General features: G+C 49.7%; 3 protein-coding genes across 3 annotated transcripts; 2 read left to right on the top strand and 1 right to left on the bottom strand.

Annotated features, from left to right (window-relative positions):
* Nucleotides 1–6,360: 6,360 nt before the first annotated feature.
* LOC108511594 (cytochrome P450 89A2-like) lies at nucleotides 6,361–8,156 on the top strand. Its single transcript, XM_017844870.3, has one exon. It carries the CDS (start codon nucleotides 6,458–6,460, stop codon nucleotides 7,982–7,984), a length of 1,527 nt encoding a protein of 508 aa, XP_017700359.2. The 5' UTR covers nucleotides 6,361–6,457; the 3' UTR covers nucleotides 7,985–8,156.
* A 207-nt stretch (nucleotides 8,157–8,363) lies between these two features.
* LOC103715818 (cytochrome P450 89A2-like) lies at nucleotides 8,364–11,847 on the top strand. Its single transcript, XM_039115572.1, has one exon. It carries the CDS (start codon nucleotides 9,996–9,998, stop codon nucleotides 11,628–11,630), a length of 1,635 nt encoding a protein of 544 aa, XP_038971500.1. The 5' UTR covers nucleotides 8,364–9,995; the 3' UTR covers nucleotides 11,631–11,847.
* A 4,516-nt stretch (nucleotides 11,848–16,363) lies between these two features.
* On the bottom strand, nucleotides 16,364–18,070 carry LOC103715817 (salt tolerance receptor-like cytoplasmic kinase 1). Its single transcript, XM_008803575.4, has 2 exons — nucleotides 17,439–18,070; nucleotides 16,364–17,348 (listed from the first exon to the last, which is right to left on the bottom strand). Exons 1-2 carry the CDS (start codon nucleotides 17,875–17,877, stop codon nucleotides 16,684–16,686), a joined length of 1,104 nt encoding a protein of 367 aa, XP_008801797.2. The 5' UTR covers nucleotides 17,878–18,070; the 3' UTR covers nucleotides 16,364–16,683.
* Nucleotides 18,071–18,565: the final 495 nt, after the last annotated feature.

Here is an 18,565-nt window from a genome sequence, read left to right as displayed (position 1 = left end):
ACGGCCCTCGGATGCCTGGCTAGCCCGATGATCATCCCGGGAGCAGACTAGCCGGAAGCCCCGACCGGTCGCCTCGGCTTGCGCCAGCCTTGGCCGACCAACGAGTGGAAGGTCCCGAGGCTCGGCCCTCGGATGCCAGGCTAACCCGATGACCATCCCGGGAGCAGACTAGCCTGAAGCCCCGACCAGTTGCCTCGGCATGCGCCAGCCTTGGTCGACCAACGAGTGGAATTTCCTGAGGCCTAACCCTCGGATGCCTGGCTTGGCGCCGGAAGAATTTCCTGAGGCCTAACCCTCGGATGCCTGGCTTAGCGCCGGAAGAATTTCCCGAGGCCTAACCCTCGGATGCCTGGCTTAGCGCCGGAAGAATTTCCTGAGGCCCAACCCTCGGATGCCTGGCTTAGCGCCGGAAGAGTTTCCTGAGGCCTAACCCTCGGATGCCTGGCTTAGCGCCGGAAGAATTTCCTGAGGCCTAACCCTCGGATGCCTGGCTTAGCGCCGGAAGAGTTTCCTGAGGCCTAACCCTCGGATGCCTGGCTTAGCGCCGGAAGAATTTCCCGAGGCCTAACCCTCGGATGCCTGGCTTAGCGCCGGAAGAATTTCCCGAGGCCCAACCCTCGGATGCCTGGCTTAGCGCCGGAAGAGTTTCCTGAGGCCTAACCCTCGGATGCCTGGCCTAGCGCCGGAAGAATTTCGGGAGCCAGGAGTCAGCAAGACGCTACCGAGAGTTAAAAGAAAAAGAAGGACGAAGGCGAGATGAAGAAACATTCAACTTGCATTAATTTTCATTGTTTCAGGGCCGAGGCCCATACAATTTGGCAAAACCCCGGTATACAAAAAAAAGAGAAGACAACGAAAGGTACAAGAGGTCAGCTTGGAGGAACTCCCGGGTCGGGAACGTCGGGCTCGTCCGCAGGAGGTAGGGAAGCAGCAGGAGAACCAGCAGGCAATGGCGCCGGAGAGGAGTCGAGAAGGGAAATCTCGCTCAGGTCAACTTCGGGGTACTTAGCCGACACCCTTGCCAGGCCCTCCTCGAAGCCTAAGATAAAGGCTTCGGCCCCCGCGTCCGACGCGTCACGGACAAACTCGTCGGACTGACGATAGGTCTGTACTGCCTCCGACATATCATGAGCGAACTCGGCGGACTGGCGATAAGCCTCTACCGCCTGACGCCCGATTTCCGCACTCCTCTCGGCCAGCGCCGCCTCTGCCCGCTCCATAATCTGGGCTTTCGCCTCCAAGACCTTCGCCACAATCCGGCCTTCCGCCTCGGTGGAGACCCTCAGCAGCTCAGCCCGAGCCTCCTTGTGCTTCGCTTCGGCAGCAATGCGAGCAGCCTCAGCCTCCGTCAGGCGCGAATGAAGCTCCTGATCGCTCGCACGGGACTTCTCCAAGGCCGACTCCAATTCGCCCAGCTTAGCTTCAAGAGACCGGATTCGGTTGCGGGCGTTGTCGGCTGACCGCTGGGCCTTCTCCCACCTCTCCCGGTAGTCGGCAGCCTTCCGGGACTGCTTCTCGGCCCGCTCATCCGCCTTCTTGACCTCGCCCTCGAGACCCGAGGCAACCTTGAGCTGCTCCTGAGCCTCCAACAGTTGCTTCTCGAGGGCAGCAAAGCCGAGTGCCCGCTCTTCGGCCTCCCGGAGCCTCGCCTCGAAGTCCCCGGTCGTCCTGCCTGCCACAGCCTGGCCTCCCTTTTCCACTGCTTTCAGCCGGTCCTCGGCCTTCGCCAGAAGCCCCGCCTGTTCCTTGTAGCACTCCTCCAGACGGATCATGTACTGGGCGAGCTAAGAAATAGGAAAAATAAGGGAGTCAGGCGGAGAACAACAGAGCCAATAAATGGTGAAAAGCGGCCAGAAGAACACTCACCGACATGAGACAGACACAGCTGGCAGCCCCAACGTCAGAGACCTCCAACTCCCGGACCCGCCGACGGTCCTTCTCCAGCAGCACTGTTTCGATGAGATTTCGGGCGCCATCGGTAGTGAAGGCAGACCCCGATTTCTCCCCAGAGCCGGACGGTGGTTCTGCAGCCTTACCCCTATCCATCGCCTGGGGAAGAGTCCGGCCGATCGCGCTCGGGGCGGGGGTCACCCCAGGAATTGATAGGGTCCCGCTCGGTCGGGGCCTCGGCGCGTCCCTCCTCGAGTCATCAGGAGCCGACCGAGTCGAAGGCCGGGTCGGGGACCGATCACGTCCGACCCGTCCGTCTCGGGCAGGCTCGGATGATACCTCCGGAGTAGCGGCAATCTTACCACCGGAGGGCTGATACAGCGTCAGCTGCCGGTCCGTGCCCACGACGTCTCCCTGATCGGTGGGCCCGGACTCGTCGGTCGGCGTCGGAGGCACCTCCTTACGGGACTTCTTCGCCGGTGGGGCCCCGCTCGGAAGAGCTCGTTTCCTCCTCTGGGCTGCTTCCAGCAGGGACGCCCTACCAACAGCCTTTGTCTTCACCGACCGCATGACGTCGTCGATCTCTGCAAAAAGGACGGGATAGTCGGAGACGGAGAAACCAAAGGAAAGAACGGGACGAAAGAAGGGAAAAAGTCAAGAAAGAATCGGTGGCGGACTCACGGTCGGTGGGGACCGAGCTCAGACCAACATTCACCAAAGTATCCTCGGAAATAAGGCGGGCCACCGGGGGGAGCTGGCCCTCGGCAACCAACCCCTTCAAGGCGGCCAAGCCATCGGACTCCTCCCTTGACAGTCTCGATAGGCCGATCGGAGACTTCATCGGGGTCTCCCAGGTCGCCCTGATTTCCCAAGAGGGATCTGCATCAACAAAAAAGAAGCGCTCCTTCCATTTGTGAATGGAGGTAGGAGCCTCCTTGACAAGGCCGCATCCTCGCCGCGCTGCGAAGCACCACCACCCTTTGTCCTGGGGGTGGCCGCTCAGGCTGTAGAACTCCCAAAAAACATTCAGGGTGGCGGGGATCTCGTGCATACGGCAGAGAACCTGGAAGACCGTCAGGGCCCGCCACGAGTTCGGCACCAGTTGCGTCGGTGCCACTCTTAAACCCCGTAGCACCTGCATGACCAAGTCCGAAGGGGGAAAGCGGAACCCGGCCTGGAGAATGCCCTCATTGATGGCGATCTTCCCTGGAGGAGGATGGGACATCCTCTCCTCAGGCCCCGGGAGCGTGGCGTTGCAGGCCTCGGGAAGGTGGTACCGAGCCACGAGTCTGTCTAAGTCTGTGGCGACCAGCTCCGACTTAATTTGGTCTGCTCTCACTTCGCCCATTCCTAATGGCCAATAAACCTACGGTCAGGACGGGGACAGGAAGGGGGGAAAGACCGGAGCGACTGGAGTACACTAGTATAAGAGGGGAAAGTATGGAGAGCCCTAAGTAGAAGAATGGGGAAAACTCACCGGAAAAGAGGTAAGAACGGCTCCGAGAGCGCCAAAGGAGAAACAAGTGAACAGTCCGACGGCAGCAACAGCAGCGCAAAGGGGAAACTTGAAAATATCTGTAAAGAAGAAGACGGACGGGGAAAGGCCCCCGATTAAATAGGCGGAAAGGCAAGTGACGCCTCGATGACGCCAGAGGACGCCTGGCTGCCGAAGGGTCGCTCGCGCCCCAAAGGCGAATCGACACCATTAAGGAAGGATGTCCGCCGAAATCCTCAGACTGCCAGGTCAGCAATAACCGCCATACGCCATAAAAAGGGCGGGGAGCTCGAAGCGCGCGCGCCTCTCCGAGGAACGGCGGCAATCCCGAAACATCACTCCCTTCACCTGTTCCCCTTCTGGTTCCAGGCTCGGAAGTGGGGGGCTACTGTTACGGGGGAAATAAGCCGCCATGCCCCACGTGACCGGCACGCGCGCCCAGGAAGACTACGGCTGCCCTTTGATCCAGCAATCCGACCCCGAGTCGGACATCCTCGGCCCCGCAGCCCGACCCCGAGTCGGCTGCCCTTTGATCCAGCAATCCGACCCCGAGTCGGACATCCTCGGCTCCGCAGCCCGACCCCGAGTCGGCTGCCCTTTGATCCAGCAATCCGACCCCGAGTCGGACATCCTCGGCTCCGCAGCCCGACCCCGAGTCGGCTGCCCCTTGATCCAGCGCTCCGACCCCGAGTCGGAGATCTCTTGATAACGACAGGCTATTCCCCAGAGGCACGCCGCGGCCTCCTGCTCCACTACTCCCTGCAACGGCTGTACCCGATGCTGCTCCACGATCTCCTGCATCAGCCGTACAAAGCGGAGCCCCACTATGCCCTGACGTGGCCGTACCCGGTGCTGCTCCACGACGCCCTGTAACGGCCATGTCAGTGGCCACACCATCGTGCCCCACGATAACGAACCCCCCTGAGAGACCCCCCAGCCAGGTATATATGCGGCTGGGGGGAGAAAGGGGGGAGGTGAGCAATATCTCCCAGAGCACTCTCTTACTTGCGATTATCACCTCTCCTCCTCCTCCAATCTCCTCTGACTTGACCGTCGGAGGGCCATCACCACCCTGGTGGTGGTGCAAGGCTTGTTTGCAGGTTTCTTGGCGGAAGGTGGAGCGCAACCAACACCAACCAAGACAACTCAGACGGAATCCCGTTCACACCGCAGTGCCAATCGTTCTCGGTTTGGACCACCAGCAACAGTATCAATTTAAAATAAATATAGATATGAATTTTATGTTCGACTAATATTCGTATCCATATCTATATGTATCAATAAAATAAATATGAATAATAGATATATTGGTATCTGATCCGTATTTGATCTGGTTTCAACTCTAGCTGGCCGCCACCATACCACCATCACTACTGCTTCACCAAACCACTACCACCATCATCACCATTTTTATCATATATCTCGCACTCTTGCTACCACTATTACGACCATTGTCCCCGTTGCACTATTAGCAGACATTGTCGTCATGTCTATCAAATTACTAGTGCCCTGACCATAGCCACTTCCACCACCATTTTCGTTACTATTTTCTTTGTACCATCACGGTCTCGCCACCAACATTATAAGTGTCTCTACTGTCTCTCGTTGCTATAATGGAAATATTTTTTTAGTTTTTAAAAAATAATATCAAAAAAAAAGGGGGTCAAACAGTATCGGAGGCCAACTGTGCAACTAAAAGTAATGGGATCGATTGCCTAAAGCAAGCAGTTGATTATCCTTCGTCTCCTTTAACATAATGGACTAGTGTTTTAAGTTGTTAAGTGAGATCTCACATTCTATTTTGATAAATTTGATAAAATTAAATCCAACGAGTATAAGTACATCTACAGGACTATGATTGGTCACATAAGACAATCTAATCAGCAATACTATTGGCTTCCTTATATATATATGAGAGGCCTCAAATGTAAACAATAAACACAGCAAGCACCAACAATCGAGGAGAAGAGGATGAAGTCTGGTTTCAGTATGTAATAAATTAGGTAGTTATCTAATAACTAGCTGAGATCTCACGCAAAATCAATCGAGCACTCTGTCTCAAATCTTAAAATATATATTCATTCTGTACCAACCATATATGATAAAAAACATAACAAATTAAAATTACTTCAGAGTACCTCGCATTCAAAGAAAATCTTGCTCTAATAATCTAAAGAAACTCATGCAAGGATAAAGAAGAAAATGTTGATGAATCTAGAACTTAGATTGTTCTTCGTAGCTCTACTATCATATGACATTATGGTATAACATACTGAATATAGCCTTCTCTACATCAGAGCATAAATCACAATCACCTGATATGTGAAATCCACACCAAAGCAAAATTTCTTTACATAGTGGACGATACCAAGCAATTTTCTATATAACTAATGACATCGTTGGATGAACACATAGCTTCCAAACCCAAGCAGTGCCATGATTTGGTCAGGGCCATAATTTGGTTGAGATGTAGATAAAAAAAAACACATATAGAAATTAGATACTTTTTTAGTCAACTTAGAAGATAGATCCCATCCCAATCTATGGCCACAATCACCAATCAAAACTGGAATAGATAATGCTTTAGCTGCTAGTTCTAAGCAAAAAATTGCGTATGAAGTGGCTGATTCAAAGCACATGCTCTGCAAGCATATTGACAAAAGTAGCGAACTGCAAAAGGTCAAAAAATGCAGCATGATAAGATCATGTGGAACCGTGCAAGCTAAGGTTCTCCCGGTTGTATCTTTTGCATGGAAGATGGATTCAGCTTTCTTCGTACCAATCCATCATTAGATCATCTGTCTTTGCTTTCAACTTTGTGCAAGTGGATGAAGGATGGATTTCAGAATTAATTGAGATCTGTGCGGTGGGTGATCCAACGGCGGCACGTTCGCCTCCAGACGGTCAAACTTTCTAATCTCACCTGCCAAAAGCTGACAACCACAAACTTTTTTTTTACGCTCCTGCCCGTGGAAAATCACACACACTTGAAGGCTGAGCTCGGAGAGCCACTCGCCGGTCATCCATATGTAACCCCCAAACACCACGCACAAACAGAGGAAACCATTAGCCATGGATGCTTGGCTTCTCGTCATCCTATCACTCCCTCTCTGCCTAACTCTCCATGTTCTTCTCCGATCCCGTTCCCGGAACAAGAGGAGGCCAAGGCTTCCACCGGGGCCGCCCACCGTTCCCTTCTTGGCCAAATTCATATGGCTGAGGAGATCCATCTTCGACATCGAGCCCATCCTCCGGCAGCTCCATGCCAAGCTCGGCCCCATCGTAACACTTCGCGTCACCTCCAACCCGGCCATCTTCATCGCCGACCGCAGTCTCGCGCACCAAGCCCTCGTCCAGAGCGGCGGCGCCTTCGCCGACCGGCCTCCAGCCGTGGAGCCCAATCGCTTCCTCACGAGCAACCAGTATGACATCAGCTCCTCCCCGTACGGGCCTCGCTGGCGCCTCCTTCGCCGGAACCTCACCTCCGAGATTCTCCATCCTTCGCGCGTCAAGCTCTTCGCTCCCGCCCGCCGATGGGTCCTTCAAATTCTCGTCGACAAGCTGAGAGCCCAGGCACGGACCAAAGACGGAGCGGTGGTGGTTATGGAGAGCTTCCAGTATGCCATGTTCTGCTTGCTGGTACTCATGTGCTTCGGGGAGAAATTAGATGAGAAGGCCATCAAGGAGATCGAAGCCATACAGAGATATTTGCTCTTGAAGTTCACCGAGTTCCCCATCTTCGGTTTCTTTCCCAAAATCACCAAGGTTTTATTCCGGAGGAGGTGGAACGAAATCGTAGCGGGCAGGAAAAAGATGGAGGATATCTACATCCCATTGATCAAAGCTCGACAAAACCGGAAGCAGCAGTCAGGTGAAGGCAGCTATGTCTGTTCGTACGTCGATTCCCTTCATGGCATCCAGCTTCCCGAGGAGGGAGGAAGGAAGCTGAGCGAAAGCGAGATGGTGAGCCTCTGCTCGGAGTTCATGAACGCAGGCACCGACACGACCGCTAACGCGTTGCAGTGGGTCATGGCAAACTTGGTGAAGCACCAAGATATGCAGGGGAAGGTGGCGGAAGAGATCGGAAGGGTGGTGGGGAGCGAAGCGGAGGAGATTGAGGAGGAGCACTTGCAGAGGATGCCATATTTGAAAGCTGTGATCATGGAGGGGCTGCGGCGACACCCGCCGGGCCACTTCGTTCTGCCGCACACGGTGGCGGAGGACACGACGTTGGATGGGTATTTGATACCGAAGGGGGCGGACGTGAACTTTATGGTGGCAGAAATGGGGTGGGACGAGAAGGTGTGGGAGGAGCCAATGGAGTTCAAGCCCGAGAGGTTCTCGGCCGGGGGGGCGGGTGAAGGGGTGGATTTAACGGGGAGCAGGGAGATCAAGATGATGCCATTTGGGGCGGGGAGAAGGATGTGCCCGGGACTTGGACTGGCCATGCTCCATCTCGAATACTTCGTGGCCAATCTAGTATGGGAATTTGAGTGGAAGCCTGCGGACGGTGAGAAGGTTGACCTCTCCGAAAATCTGGAGTTCACTGTGGGGATGAAACACCCTCTTCGTGCTCGAATCTTTCCTAGAAACAAGTAACCAATGTGCACTTCACGGCGTTACGTATCTGCTTCCTTTTATTTTACACCGTAACACATGAGCCTTGGCTGCATACTTGATAAATTATGCCCACCTTGTAGATCAAATTATCATGCCTTTGTGTATTAGTCCAAATTGTTGTTCGAAGTTACTAGCCAACGCAAGCTCATCAGCTAATCTATAATTAGTTTTTATAATTATGCCCACATTAGAAGTCGAGATTTAGCTCCTTTAGAATTTTTTTTTTTTTATAATTATTACTATTAGTCTTATTTATTTCAGATACCTATTTCTATTCGAACTATCAGAAAAATCTAGACGTCACAACTATTATAAACAGAGGCTATATACCTCAGTTTATGGTGTGTGGATTATCAATAAAAAAAATATGAACCCTGATTTCATATTTTTTTTATTTTTTTTGAAAGAGAGAGAGATTCAAGTTAAGCAGATCGAAAATATTTTGTCTTCCCTTCGACCAGATCAGATGATCACAATTTTCTATATTCTACTCGTGCGTTTTAGACCTTATTTTGCAACCTTTCTTGTTAAGGAATGATTTGTCCCACAACGAACCACGCGTTCAATAGCAGGTCATTTTCCGGTGATGTTGTAGGGCGGTGACTTTTCACTATGGTTTCGCTATCAGAAATTTTTATATATGTTTTGCAAAATATTTCTTTTGCCTTATCTTAATGGAGAGATAATGTTCACTGGTTTTATTTATTCTTCTTACACGTAACGTAAAATTTCACCAAAGAATGGCCTCAGGTTACAAAGCTAAGCACTTGCGTCACCCACCTTCCTAAGGACCAAGAAACTGGGGATGTGGATCCCTAATTAATTATGGGACTTCTCCGCGCGGATTAAAATAATCAGATATATGTTTCACTGAATCTCATTGAAGATGGATCCTTTCTCCTGAAGGTTTCGATAACCTCATCATCCCATATTAGTAGTAGGTTAAATGCCACCAATGCTGCAACACATTACGTTGATCCCTGCATGAATTACGGCCGTTTTCAGCTTCTTGTGACCGTCTTGACACCAAAACATATCCTTTGAAATTTAAACTAGCTAGTAGTTTTGCGGTTCTTTAAAATTCATTGCATCTATATTGGCAGCTAGTAGTTCAGAATTACAGCTGCTTTGGCATCGCCTATCATATATCGTTGTTTGGATTAAGAGGTCCCTATGTCTATGAAATATTAAGAAACAAATAAGGATTAAATAATGTGATGATAGCAATTAGGATGCCATAACAACTTTTAATTGTAATGACTATCGTATATACATCATTTATCGTCGGCCGCTCTGATTCATAGCCATTCTTACTTCCTCTAGTTTTTTAAACAATGCCTAGCAAGATTCAATGTACCGGTCCGAATCGGAAGGTATATCCAATATGGAAGATGTAACGATACTCGGTATATTAAAAAAAATATACTATATCAATACTATACTAGCATGGCATTAGTATGGAGTCCGGTACCACTTTATTTTTTTTATTTTTTTTGATGAAAAATGGAAGGGGGAGAGAAAACCTCATCTGCATAGCAGCCTTCACTGGACCCCCCTTCCACTAGGAAATGTTCACTGTAGGCCGCAAATTTTCGCGTACTCTCTCCGACCCGTAGGTTCCTTCCACCGGATTTATTACCCACGTGTGAGTACGTCATCCCAGTCCCACCTCGGTACCGGCAGATCAGATAGCGACTCTATCGGGTAAACTAGGCAGGGGGCATACGGTCTTCATGTTTAATCGATGCTCGTGCGTTTTGAATCTGGATCACTCCGGTTGAATCTTAGCTCTATTCTAACTGTGCTACCACCTCGGTACCACTTTATACATCAAGAATAGTAAAGGGAAACAACTGGACTTGCACATAAAGGAAGCCGGCTGCCTCTGCAATGACGAAGCCATTGCCTAGTCATACGAGACCTTGACGAAGTCCCCCACCACCTTTGTATAAATAAATAAACTGGGTCTCTACAGACTATCAACGAAGAAATGGACATTTGGCTCCTCATCCAGCTCTCCCTTTCCCTTGCCACCGCACTCACTCTTCTCCTCCGCCAAGCCACCACCAATGGAACCAAGAAGAGAAGGCTCCCGCCCGGCCCCCCAGCCTTGCGAATTCTGGGTAACATTTTCTGGCTCTGGCGTTCCTTTCAAGAGCTGGAGTTCATCATCCGGGAGCGCCACTCTCGCTACGAACCCATCGTCACCCTCCGCATAGGCTCCCGCCCTGCCATCTTCATCTCCGAAAACCCTCGCTCACCGGGCTCTCATCGAGCAGGGCGCCACCTTCTCCGACCGCCTCGCCCCCCTCCCCGCCTCCCGTTTCCTCAGCAGCAACCAGCATATATCATCTCCGCCGCCGCCTACGGCCCCTTCTGGCGCCTCCTCCGCCGCAACCAGCTCATCTCCGAGATCCTCCATTCCTCCCGTGTCAAGCTGCATGCTCCCGGCCGAGCCTGGGTCCTTCGAGTCCTCACCAACCACCTCCGATCCCAAGCCGATTCGAATGGTGCCGGCGCCGTCACTGCCATGCGGAGCTTTCACGTCGCCATGTTCTGTTTACTGGTCCTCATGTGTTTAGGGGAGAAATTAGATGAGAAAGCCATCGAGGACATCGAGATCGCAAATCGAAGCTTCCTACCCTACAGCAGCAAGCTTAACGTCCTTGGCTTCTTTCCAAGAATCACAAGGTACATCCTTGGCTTTATCTGGAACCGGATAAAGACAGCCTCTCAAATGTGTCGAAGACAGGCAGAGCTGTTTCTGCCCTTGATTGAAGCTCGAAAAGAACACAAGAAACAGCAGCAGCACAAGAGGGAAGGAGAAAGGTACGTTCACTCCTACGTTGACTCCCTCCTCGACATGGAATTCCCTGAGGAATGGGGGAGGAAGCTGACGGATGAGGAGATAGTATCCTTGTGCTCGGAGTTTCTGAATGCGGGCACCGATAGCACCTCAACGGCATTGCAGTGGATCATGGCGAACCTCGTGAAGCACCAGGACATACAGGGGAAGTTGGTTGGAAGAGATCGGCGGGTGGTGGAGAAAGATAGGGAGGAGATTAAGGAGGAGGACTTGCAAAGGATGCCGTATCTCAAGGCGGTGATCATGGAAGGGCTGCGGCGGCACCCGCCGGCCCACTTTGTGCTGCCCCGCACGGCGACGGAGGATGCGACCTTAGATGGGCATTTGATACCAAAGAACGCGTCGGTTAATTTTATGGTGGCGGAGATGAGCTGGGATGGGAAGGTGTGGGAGGAGCCGATGGAGTTCAAGCCGGAGAAGTTCTTGGCCGGAGGGTTGGGCGAGGGGGTGGATATAACGGGGAGTAGGGAGATCAAGATGATGCCGTTTGGAGCGAGCAGGAGGACATGCCCGGGGCTCGGGCTGGCCATGCTGCATCTCGAGTACTTTGTGGCCAATTTGGTGAGGGCATTCGAGTGGAAGGCTGTGGACGGGGAGGAGGTGGACTTGTCCGAGAAGACGGAATTTATGGTTGTCATGAAGAAGCCTCTGCGACGGGAGGCATCCCAATGTACCTCCTGTCCAATTCCATTCTTTCACGATCACTTGAGAGGCTCATCAGAAATTTCATACGGAAGAGGCATTGTGGCATTCATTTGATGCCTTCAAAGATGGTATGCCAGCAGTTTGGAGGTGACTTCATTAATGATGAGACGAAAGGTATTGGCGATGTGACATGCAGCCAGAGTTTTGCTGAAGCATGATGGTACGTGGTCCTAGGGTCAAGTATGGCAGCCTACTGACTGGTACCCACGCAAGGCGTCATCACTAGGGGTGGCAATCGGATCGGGTCGGGTCATAAACGGATCGGATCACATGCAGGTCAGGTCAGAAAATCATAAACATGAACCCAACCTATTTATTAAACAGATCAGAAATTACAACCTGAACTTGACCTGTTTATTAAACAGGTAACCCGACCCGACTCGTTTAACCTGTTTAATAAACAGGTAACCTGTTTACCCAACCCGACCCGACCTGTTTAACCTGTTTGCCCAACCTGACCCGTTTAACCTGTTTAACCTGCCCAACCCAACCTGTTTAACCTGCCCAACCCGACCTGTTTAGACCTGTTTAGACCTGTTTAACCCGCCTAACAGTTAAACGGGTCAGACATCTAAAACCCGTATCCGACCCAATTAATAAACAGGTTAAACGGGTCGACCTGTTTACGATCCGAACCTGTTTAGGCCAAACCCAAACCTGTTTATGGCGGGTCGAACACGGGTCGGGTTGGCGGGTCGGGTCATATTTTGCCACCCCTAGTCATCACGCACCCATCTGGAGGGAGATCTGCGCCAGAGTCCCTATGGCGTTGTTGGTGATCAGATGGACGTGGGCGATGGGAGATCTATTGATGTACTTGAGGATGGTTGGGTAACGGAGTTACCTATCAGTCGTATGCCGATGATGGTGGACACGGATAGGCTATAGGGCTCAAGGTTAGTGACCTGATTGTCCCCGAAGAGGCACGATGGCGTGAGGGACTGATACGGGAGGTTTTTGGAGAGCAGTTGGTGGCGAGGGTTATGGCTTTACCTGTACCATCATGGGAGGAGCCAGACAGACTAATTTGGGAGCCGATGGGCAGGTCAAGAGTACGTGCCAGAGATCTTCATGTATGGATTGGCGGGGAGTCAGGCAGATAGATCGATGCGGGTTGGATATGGAGGATGAGAGTGCATCCTCGTATAGCACTCTTCCTTTGAAAGGTAGCTTGGGGTTGTCTTCCGACCAGGGGCATGCTGGTTAGACAGGGGGCAAGGATGACCCAGTATTGTGAGGTATGCCCGGATATCGAGAAGTCCATATGCCATGTCTTACTTCACTGTTCTAGGGTTGTACAGATTTGGAGTTGTTTATCTGCGCCTTTATCCTCGAGGTGGGAGTCAGTGGAGGACTTGTTATTGTTCTTGAGGGACTCCTCTCGGAGGCCTAGCACAGCCGAGCTGGGGGTAGTGGTGGCCTAGCTGGCATATCATATATGGATGGAGATGAATGGTCGTCTGTTCAAGGAGAGAGGGTCGCTCCCTAAGATTGTGATGGATAAAATCGTGTCTTAGGCTGCGGAGGTCTCTTCGGTGATACCATCGACTTCATCTAGGTTGGCCAGACATATTTGGGGTACATGTTCTGTTGTTGCAGCGTCTAGGTATGCTTCTCTTTTTTGGGTACCCCAACCCCCTGGTTATTTTAAGGTGAATTTTGATGGTGGTATGGAGATGGATAGAGCATCCGATGGAGTGGGCTTTGTTGTCATAAACCATTATGGTAGATTGATTGCAGCTGGTGGACGGAACACACGAGGCTTGACTACTGTAGCGGCGGAACTACGAGCAGCCCGAGAGGGCATCCTGTATGCGAGACGTGTGCTGGGTGTCGACAATTGTGTATTGAGGAAGACTCTGCCATGGTGATTGATTAGATACGAGGAGCATATAGGTATGGTGATAGTCACCCGCTGATTCGGGATACTCGCAGATTGGTACAGGAGTTGTCCGCTACCTAGATTGTTCATATGTATTGAGAGGCGAACAGAGCAGCGGACTGGGTCGCCTCATATGTGGCACGTTATTCTGGGGACATCATCTGGACGAGTTTAGCAGGTATTCCCCACCTATTGTACTACTTACTTTGTTTTGATTTGGCAGGATGTACTCAAACTTGAGTTATTGGAAATGAAATGCCATTTTGACCGAGAAAAAAAATCAGCCTCTGCGAGCTTGCATACTTCCACGTGGGAAGACTCAGCAGTCCTCTGCTGTAGCGAACTTGGAGCAGTGGTCTTTTGTTGCATAAATAATTATTTTCTATGTGGACTATAGGTTATATAAGAAAAATAGTATTCTCTATGGTTGGTAGGTTTTTATTCCCTATGCTGTTACACTTGGGATAGTGATGCAGAGAAATGGATTATTATCATTATTATTGTTATTATTACGATGGTAAGCGAAGGCATAAAAGCCACCTAGAAATTTTATTAAAATGAAAAGATAGAAAAAATTTAGGGAGATGAGAGAAATATCTGCTCTTATTGAAAGTCTATACTGGAAGGCTTAATCTCCTCTCAAACTCTACTCGAAAGCAGAAACAAAAAATATTTCGTATCCTTCGCGTGCGAAAGAATAATTGATTTTGTTTTGCGACATCACATATGGGATCATGTTTTGCATAGATTTTAAAGCACTTCAATCTGATTCGGCGGTTGACGCCAAAAAAGATGAATCATTCTCTAGCGCAAAAGATATAGCTTGGATCCATTCTTGTGGATCAGTTTCAGAAGGCCCAAGAGAACTCTTATGAGAACGGCCGAAGAGTTGGTGCTCACTAACTTCAAACAACTCGGTTTCACAAAACAACAGGAAAATGTCGCTGGATTCAGTCAGCCTGCAAGGAAATGGATTAAATTAAGGAGAGGGATGCCATCCATATATGTGGAGAAAATAAGTAGCCCTGAGAGGAAGGGGAAACAATTGTCGAACAAAGAGATGGAGATCTGTACCAATTTCCTCTTTTTACTTTTGATCTTACTTAAGATTCGGGTTGTATTTTTCGTGCGAACGAACAATAGATCTCCATCGGATTGCATCCTGCACAACTCTTAAAGTACTCAAACTTTTCTATTCATCCACCTGCATAGATCTCGAAGCGCCTATTACGCGATCCAAGGGTGGATCCGTGAAGCTGAATCCTTCTTGCGAGCCAAAGAAACAACCCGCCTTTTACTTGAATGGAGCTGCGGGCTTTCGCGTCGTTTCCTATGGACTTAATGCTACTGTGATCATCAACCAGAAGACTAACTCAACGGCGATGAAATTTTTCAAGACTGCTGATATGGACCGATGCTTGTCAGCTAATTGTAGTTCGGCTTTTTAGATGACATTAAGAGAATGAGATAAGATCATGAGACAGGAAAAAAGGTTCAGGTATTCCAATATTTCCAGGACAGAAAAGAAAGAAAAAGAAGATATAAAATAAAATAAAATAACTTACTCGTTGGAAGGTGAACCATGAAGATCCCAAAAGCCTAGAAGCCAACCACATATTAAATCGTAGATATACCAATTACTTCTAGGTATTTGATTCCCAGGAGCCAATTACGAAATCAAGGAGCCAAAACTCAACCTCGTTGCACAGGAAAAAGCTAAGCTCAAGACTTAAAAAAGTAAAAAACTATAATAGTGCAAGTTGCATCCATTACTCCAACCATAGCATCATCAAATCCAAGATGAGTTGAGTCTATTTGACCTAATCCACCTTGAATGGATCAAAGCCAATTAATCGTATCTAGACCATTATTTTAGTAAGATGACGAGAAAAGGACCAACACTGCTGCCACTGAAGCAACACTTCATCAAACTCTGATCTGCTTCTCAAAATCAATGAAAATAGACAAGATCTATATGGGCAACCATATCCGAACTATATTATGAGAATCTACAGCTGATCTTTCTTCTCTATTTTTGATTTTTTTTAGTTCTCATAAATATATATTTATTCTAGATTGATTTAATTTTATCCAATTTATCTAAAAAGAAAAAGATAAGACTTGGGAAAGATATTAGCTCTGAATTTTTATGACCACATACTTTACTCTGCCTCCTAATTCCATCTAGCATTTTTCATCTTATAAATAAAAGACAAATATTTTGGGACCGTCAGAGGATCAGTCATTTATGTGGTGGATTTCATGGCTGTGATGATGGCATGGTATGGGCTAGTATTTATCAGCTTTAATTCTAGTCAGAAGAAGTCTCCACTCCCACAGTACAGCATCGAACTTCAGTTTTACTCAAGGTCCTCCTGGTTGATTAAATAAACTTAAAATATCTGATGTTTTCTAAAGCAAGACCTAATTATCATATATAACCATCAACTTGCAAATCACTTGGGAGGACATAGCTTGCCGGACTATGAAATAGCTGAACTCGCAGCAAGTGGAGGACATGAACGATATTGGCTTAAAAATGCATGCTTAAAGAACGAAACCATAAAATACTTCTTGCATGATACAACTCCTTATCTATGAAATTCTTTGAGGTAATAAGTCTAATGATAAGAATTTAATTAATCATCCATCATTTTATTATCACCTGTTATGTGCCATGTAATTTATTGAACCATAGTTGTATGGAATCATACCGCTTCTAATCGATGCATTGATTCTTTGGATAGTGGATTCTTTAATTTCTAATGCTAGTTCATGGTTAACTAAAAGATAAAGAAATTAAAATACAGGTAAACATATAATTCGTTCAACTAAGCTTATTATTATATCACCTCACATTGTCCTTTTGTTACAGTATGAAACAAGCAAAAATCGTCTATATAAGTTTTTTAAGAAAAAATTGAAGGTTAGAAATATGCAATTATGCATGTAATTGGTTCAATTGGAAAGACTTGAGCAACGTTCATGTGATGTCATGGTCCCATGCAGCACCAAACATGCGAGTCATGCATATGTCATTAACACCATGAAACTGCCGTCGGCTAAGAACGTTACTATTTACATCACTACCCCTTCTAGAAACACCGACAAACTTAGACTAATCATTTCTCCCATTTCCACCTGTAACAGCTTTAGTTTGCTCTTTTTCTTTCCTTCTCTCCTGCCGGCCCTCATTCCGTTTTAGTTGTCGATGGAGACTAAAGATCATTCTTCTTTACCGTCTGATCCCCCATCGACGGCTGATAACGAGGAGGACACCTTCTCCCTCATGATCTGCCGAATGCCCGCCATCGACGGCCGGAGGCTCGGCTGAACTCCGATGCAGCGAGCGGCGACCGCCGCCATCGCCGCCGCCTCCGCGGCGTCGTACTCCCCGCATAGCCTGGGGTCCACCACCTCCCACGCCTTTCCCTCCGCCTCCCTCAGCCGCGGCCCCATCTCCACCGTCAAAACCCTTCCCTCCTCCGATCCGACGGCCGGCAGCCCCGTGATGAGCACCAGCAGGAGAACTCCGAAGCTATAAACGTCCGTGGACTTCGAGACCATCCCGGTCCGGAGGTAGTGCGGGTCAGCGTAGCCCGGGGACCCGACCATCGGCCCGGCCGAGCGGACCGCCGACGAGAACCCAGCCCGGGCCGACCCGAAGTCGCAAAGCTTTGGGTCGAGCCGGCTGTCGAGGAGGACGTTCGACGCCGTGATGTCGCCGTGGACGATCGGGAGCTCGCCGGACCCCTCGTGGAGGTACTCCACGGCGCCGGCGACCTCGTACGCGATCCGCATCCTCCGCGCCCACGCAAGGGCGCCGCCGCCGTGGAGCTTCTCGTGGAGGCTTCCACTTGGCACGTACTCCAACACCAGAACCCCTTCCTCTGCGAATAGAAAAAGGGTAAACCCCAATCTGGACTCAGAGGCAGTGAGAGTTGGGTGGAGGGGAGGATCTCTTAATGCTTAAGCATTACCTCGGTCGTCGCAGAAGCCGAGAAGGCGGACGATGCGGGGGTGGCTGAGGCGGCGGAGGACGTCGAGCTCCTGGAGGAAGGCGCGGTGGAGACGCTCGCCGCTGCGGAGGACCTTGACGGCGGCCAGGGAGGAGGCGGCGCCAGGGAGGCAGGCGAGGTAGACGGTGCTGAAGCCTCCCTCCCCAATCACCTCCGCGGTGAAGTTACCGGTGAGCGACTCCACCTCCGGCCACCCGTACCGTCGGACCGCCTCCTTAGTGATCTCGGCGGCCGCGGGATCGGCTACGTCGGCGACGCCGGACTCGGCCGGGCCGCTCTCCTCATCGGCGGAGCAGGGTAGGGTGCGCCAGCGGAGGAATTTAAGGTAGGCGATGGACAATATAGCGGCGTAGAGGATAAAAGCGGCGGAGGCGATGCCGAGAGCTAGAGGGAGGTCCATTCCTCTCTCGCTCCCGGTCTCGGTCTCCGGCTCTATGTATATAATATGAAGTTACTCCGGCGGAGGAGGGGAACGGGATCTATTTGGGCTTATAAATTAGGAGTAGAAATAATAAAAGAAACTCGACTGAATCTGCTGAGCGATATCAGAGCCCTGACAGGGGAGAGGCAGGGGAGAAAGGAAGGAATGGAGGAGTATTTATATGGCTGCATATAAGATTTTTTAATTCTTGATGAATATTTAATAATAATTAATAAAGTGTACACGAGGTCTTCGGGGTGGGCTGCTGTTGATTTCAGGGAGCCAAAATGGAGCGGGGTGGTGACGTGGATGCATGAAGTGAAATAAAAACGTCGAGGGCATCAGCGTTTAATCTTGCTGGAAAAAAGAATGAGCCGTTTTGGAGTTGGTGCACCTCTGGACTGGTCAAAAAGCAGTCGGAAAGTGTCGAGGGGAAGCCGGGAAGGTGACTCGGGGACCGAGGACCAAGGCGATCTTCTCTCCCGAAGTCGTAGAACGTGATACGTACGATGGCAATTAAGATGGGAAGACCGCAAGGGGTGGGCCATCAATATATATATATATATATATATATATATATAATAAAAAATAATATTAAATTATATTTACATTCTTGAAAAATTTACACAAGTTTATTTTTATCTAATATTTTAATTCATAAATTAAC

Source organism: Phoenix dactylifera, chromosome 18 (genome assembly GCF_009389715.1).
Source record: "Phoenix dactylifera cultivar Barhee BC4 chromosome 18, palm_55x_up_171113_PBpolish2nd_filt_p, whole genome shotgun sequence".
NCBI classification, from domain to species: domain Eukaryota; kingdom Viridiplantae; phylum Streptophyta; class Magnoliopsida; order Arecales; family Arecaceae; genus Phoenix; species Phoenix dactylifera.
The sequence above is the reverse complement of the archived record's forward strand: the minus strand, read 5'-3'. Positions and strand labels throughout refer to the sequence as shown.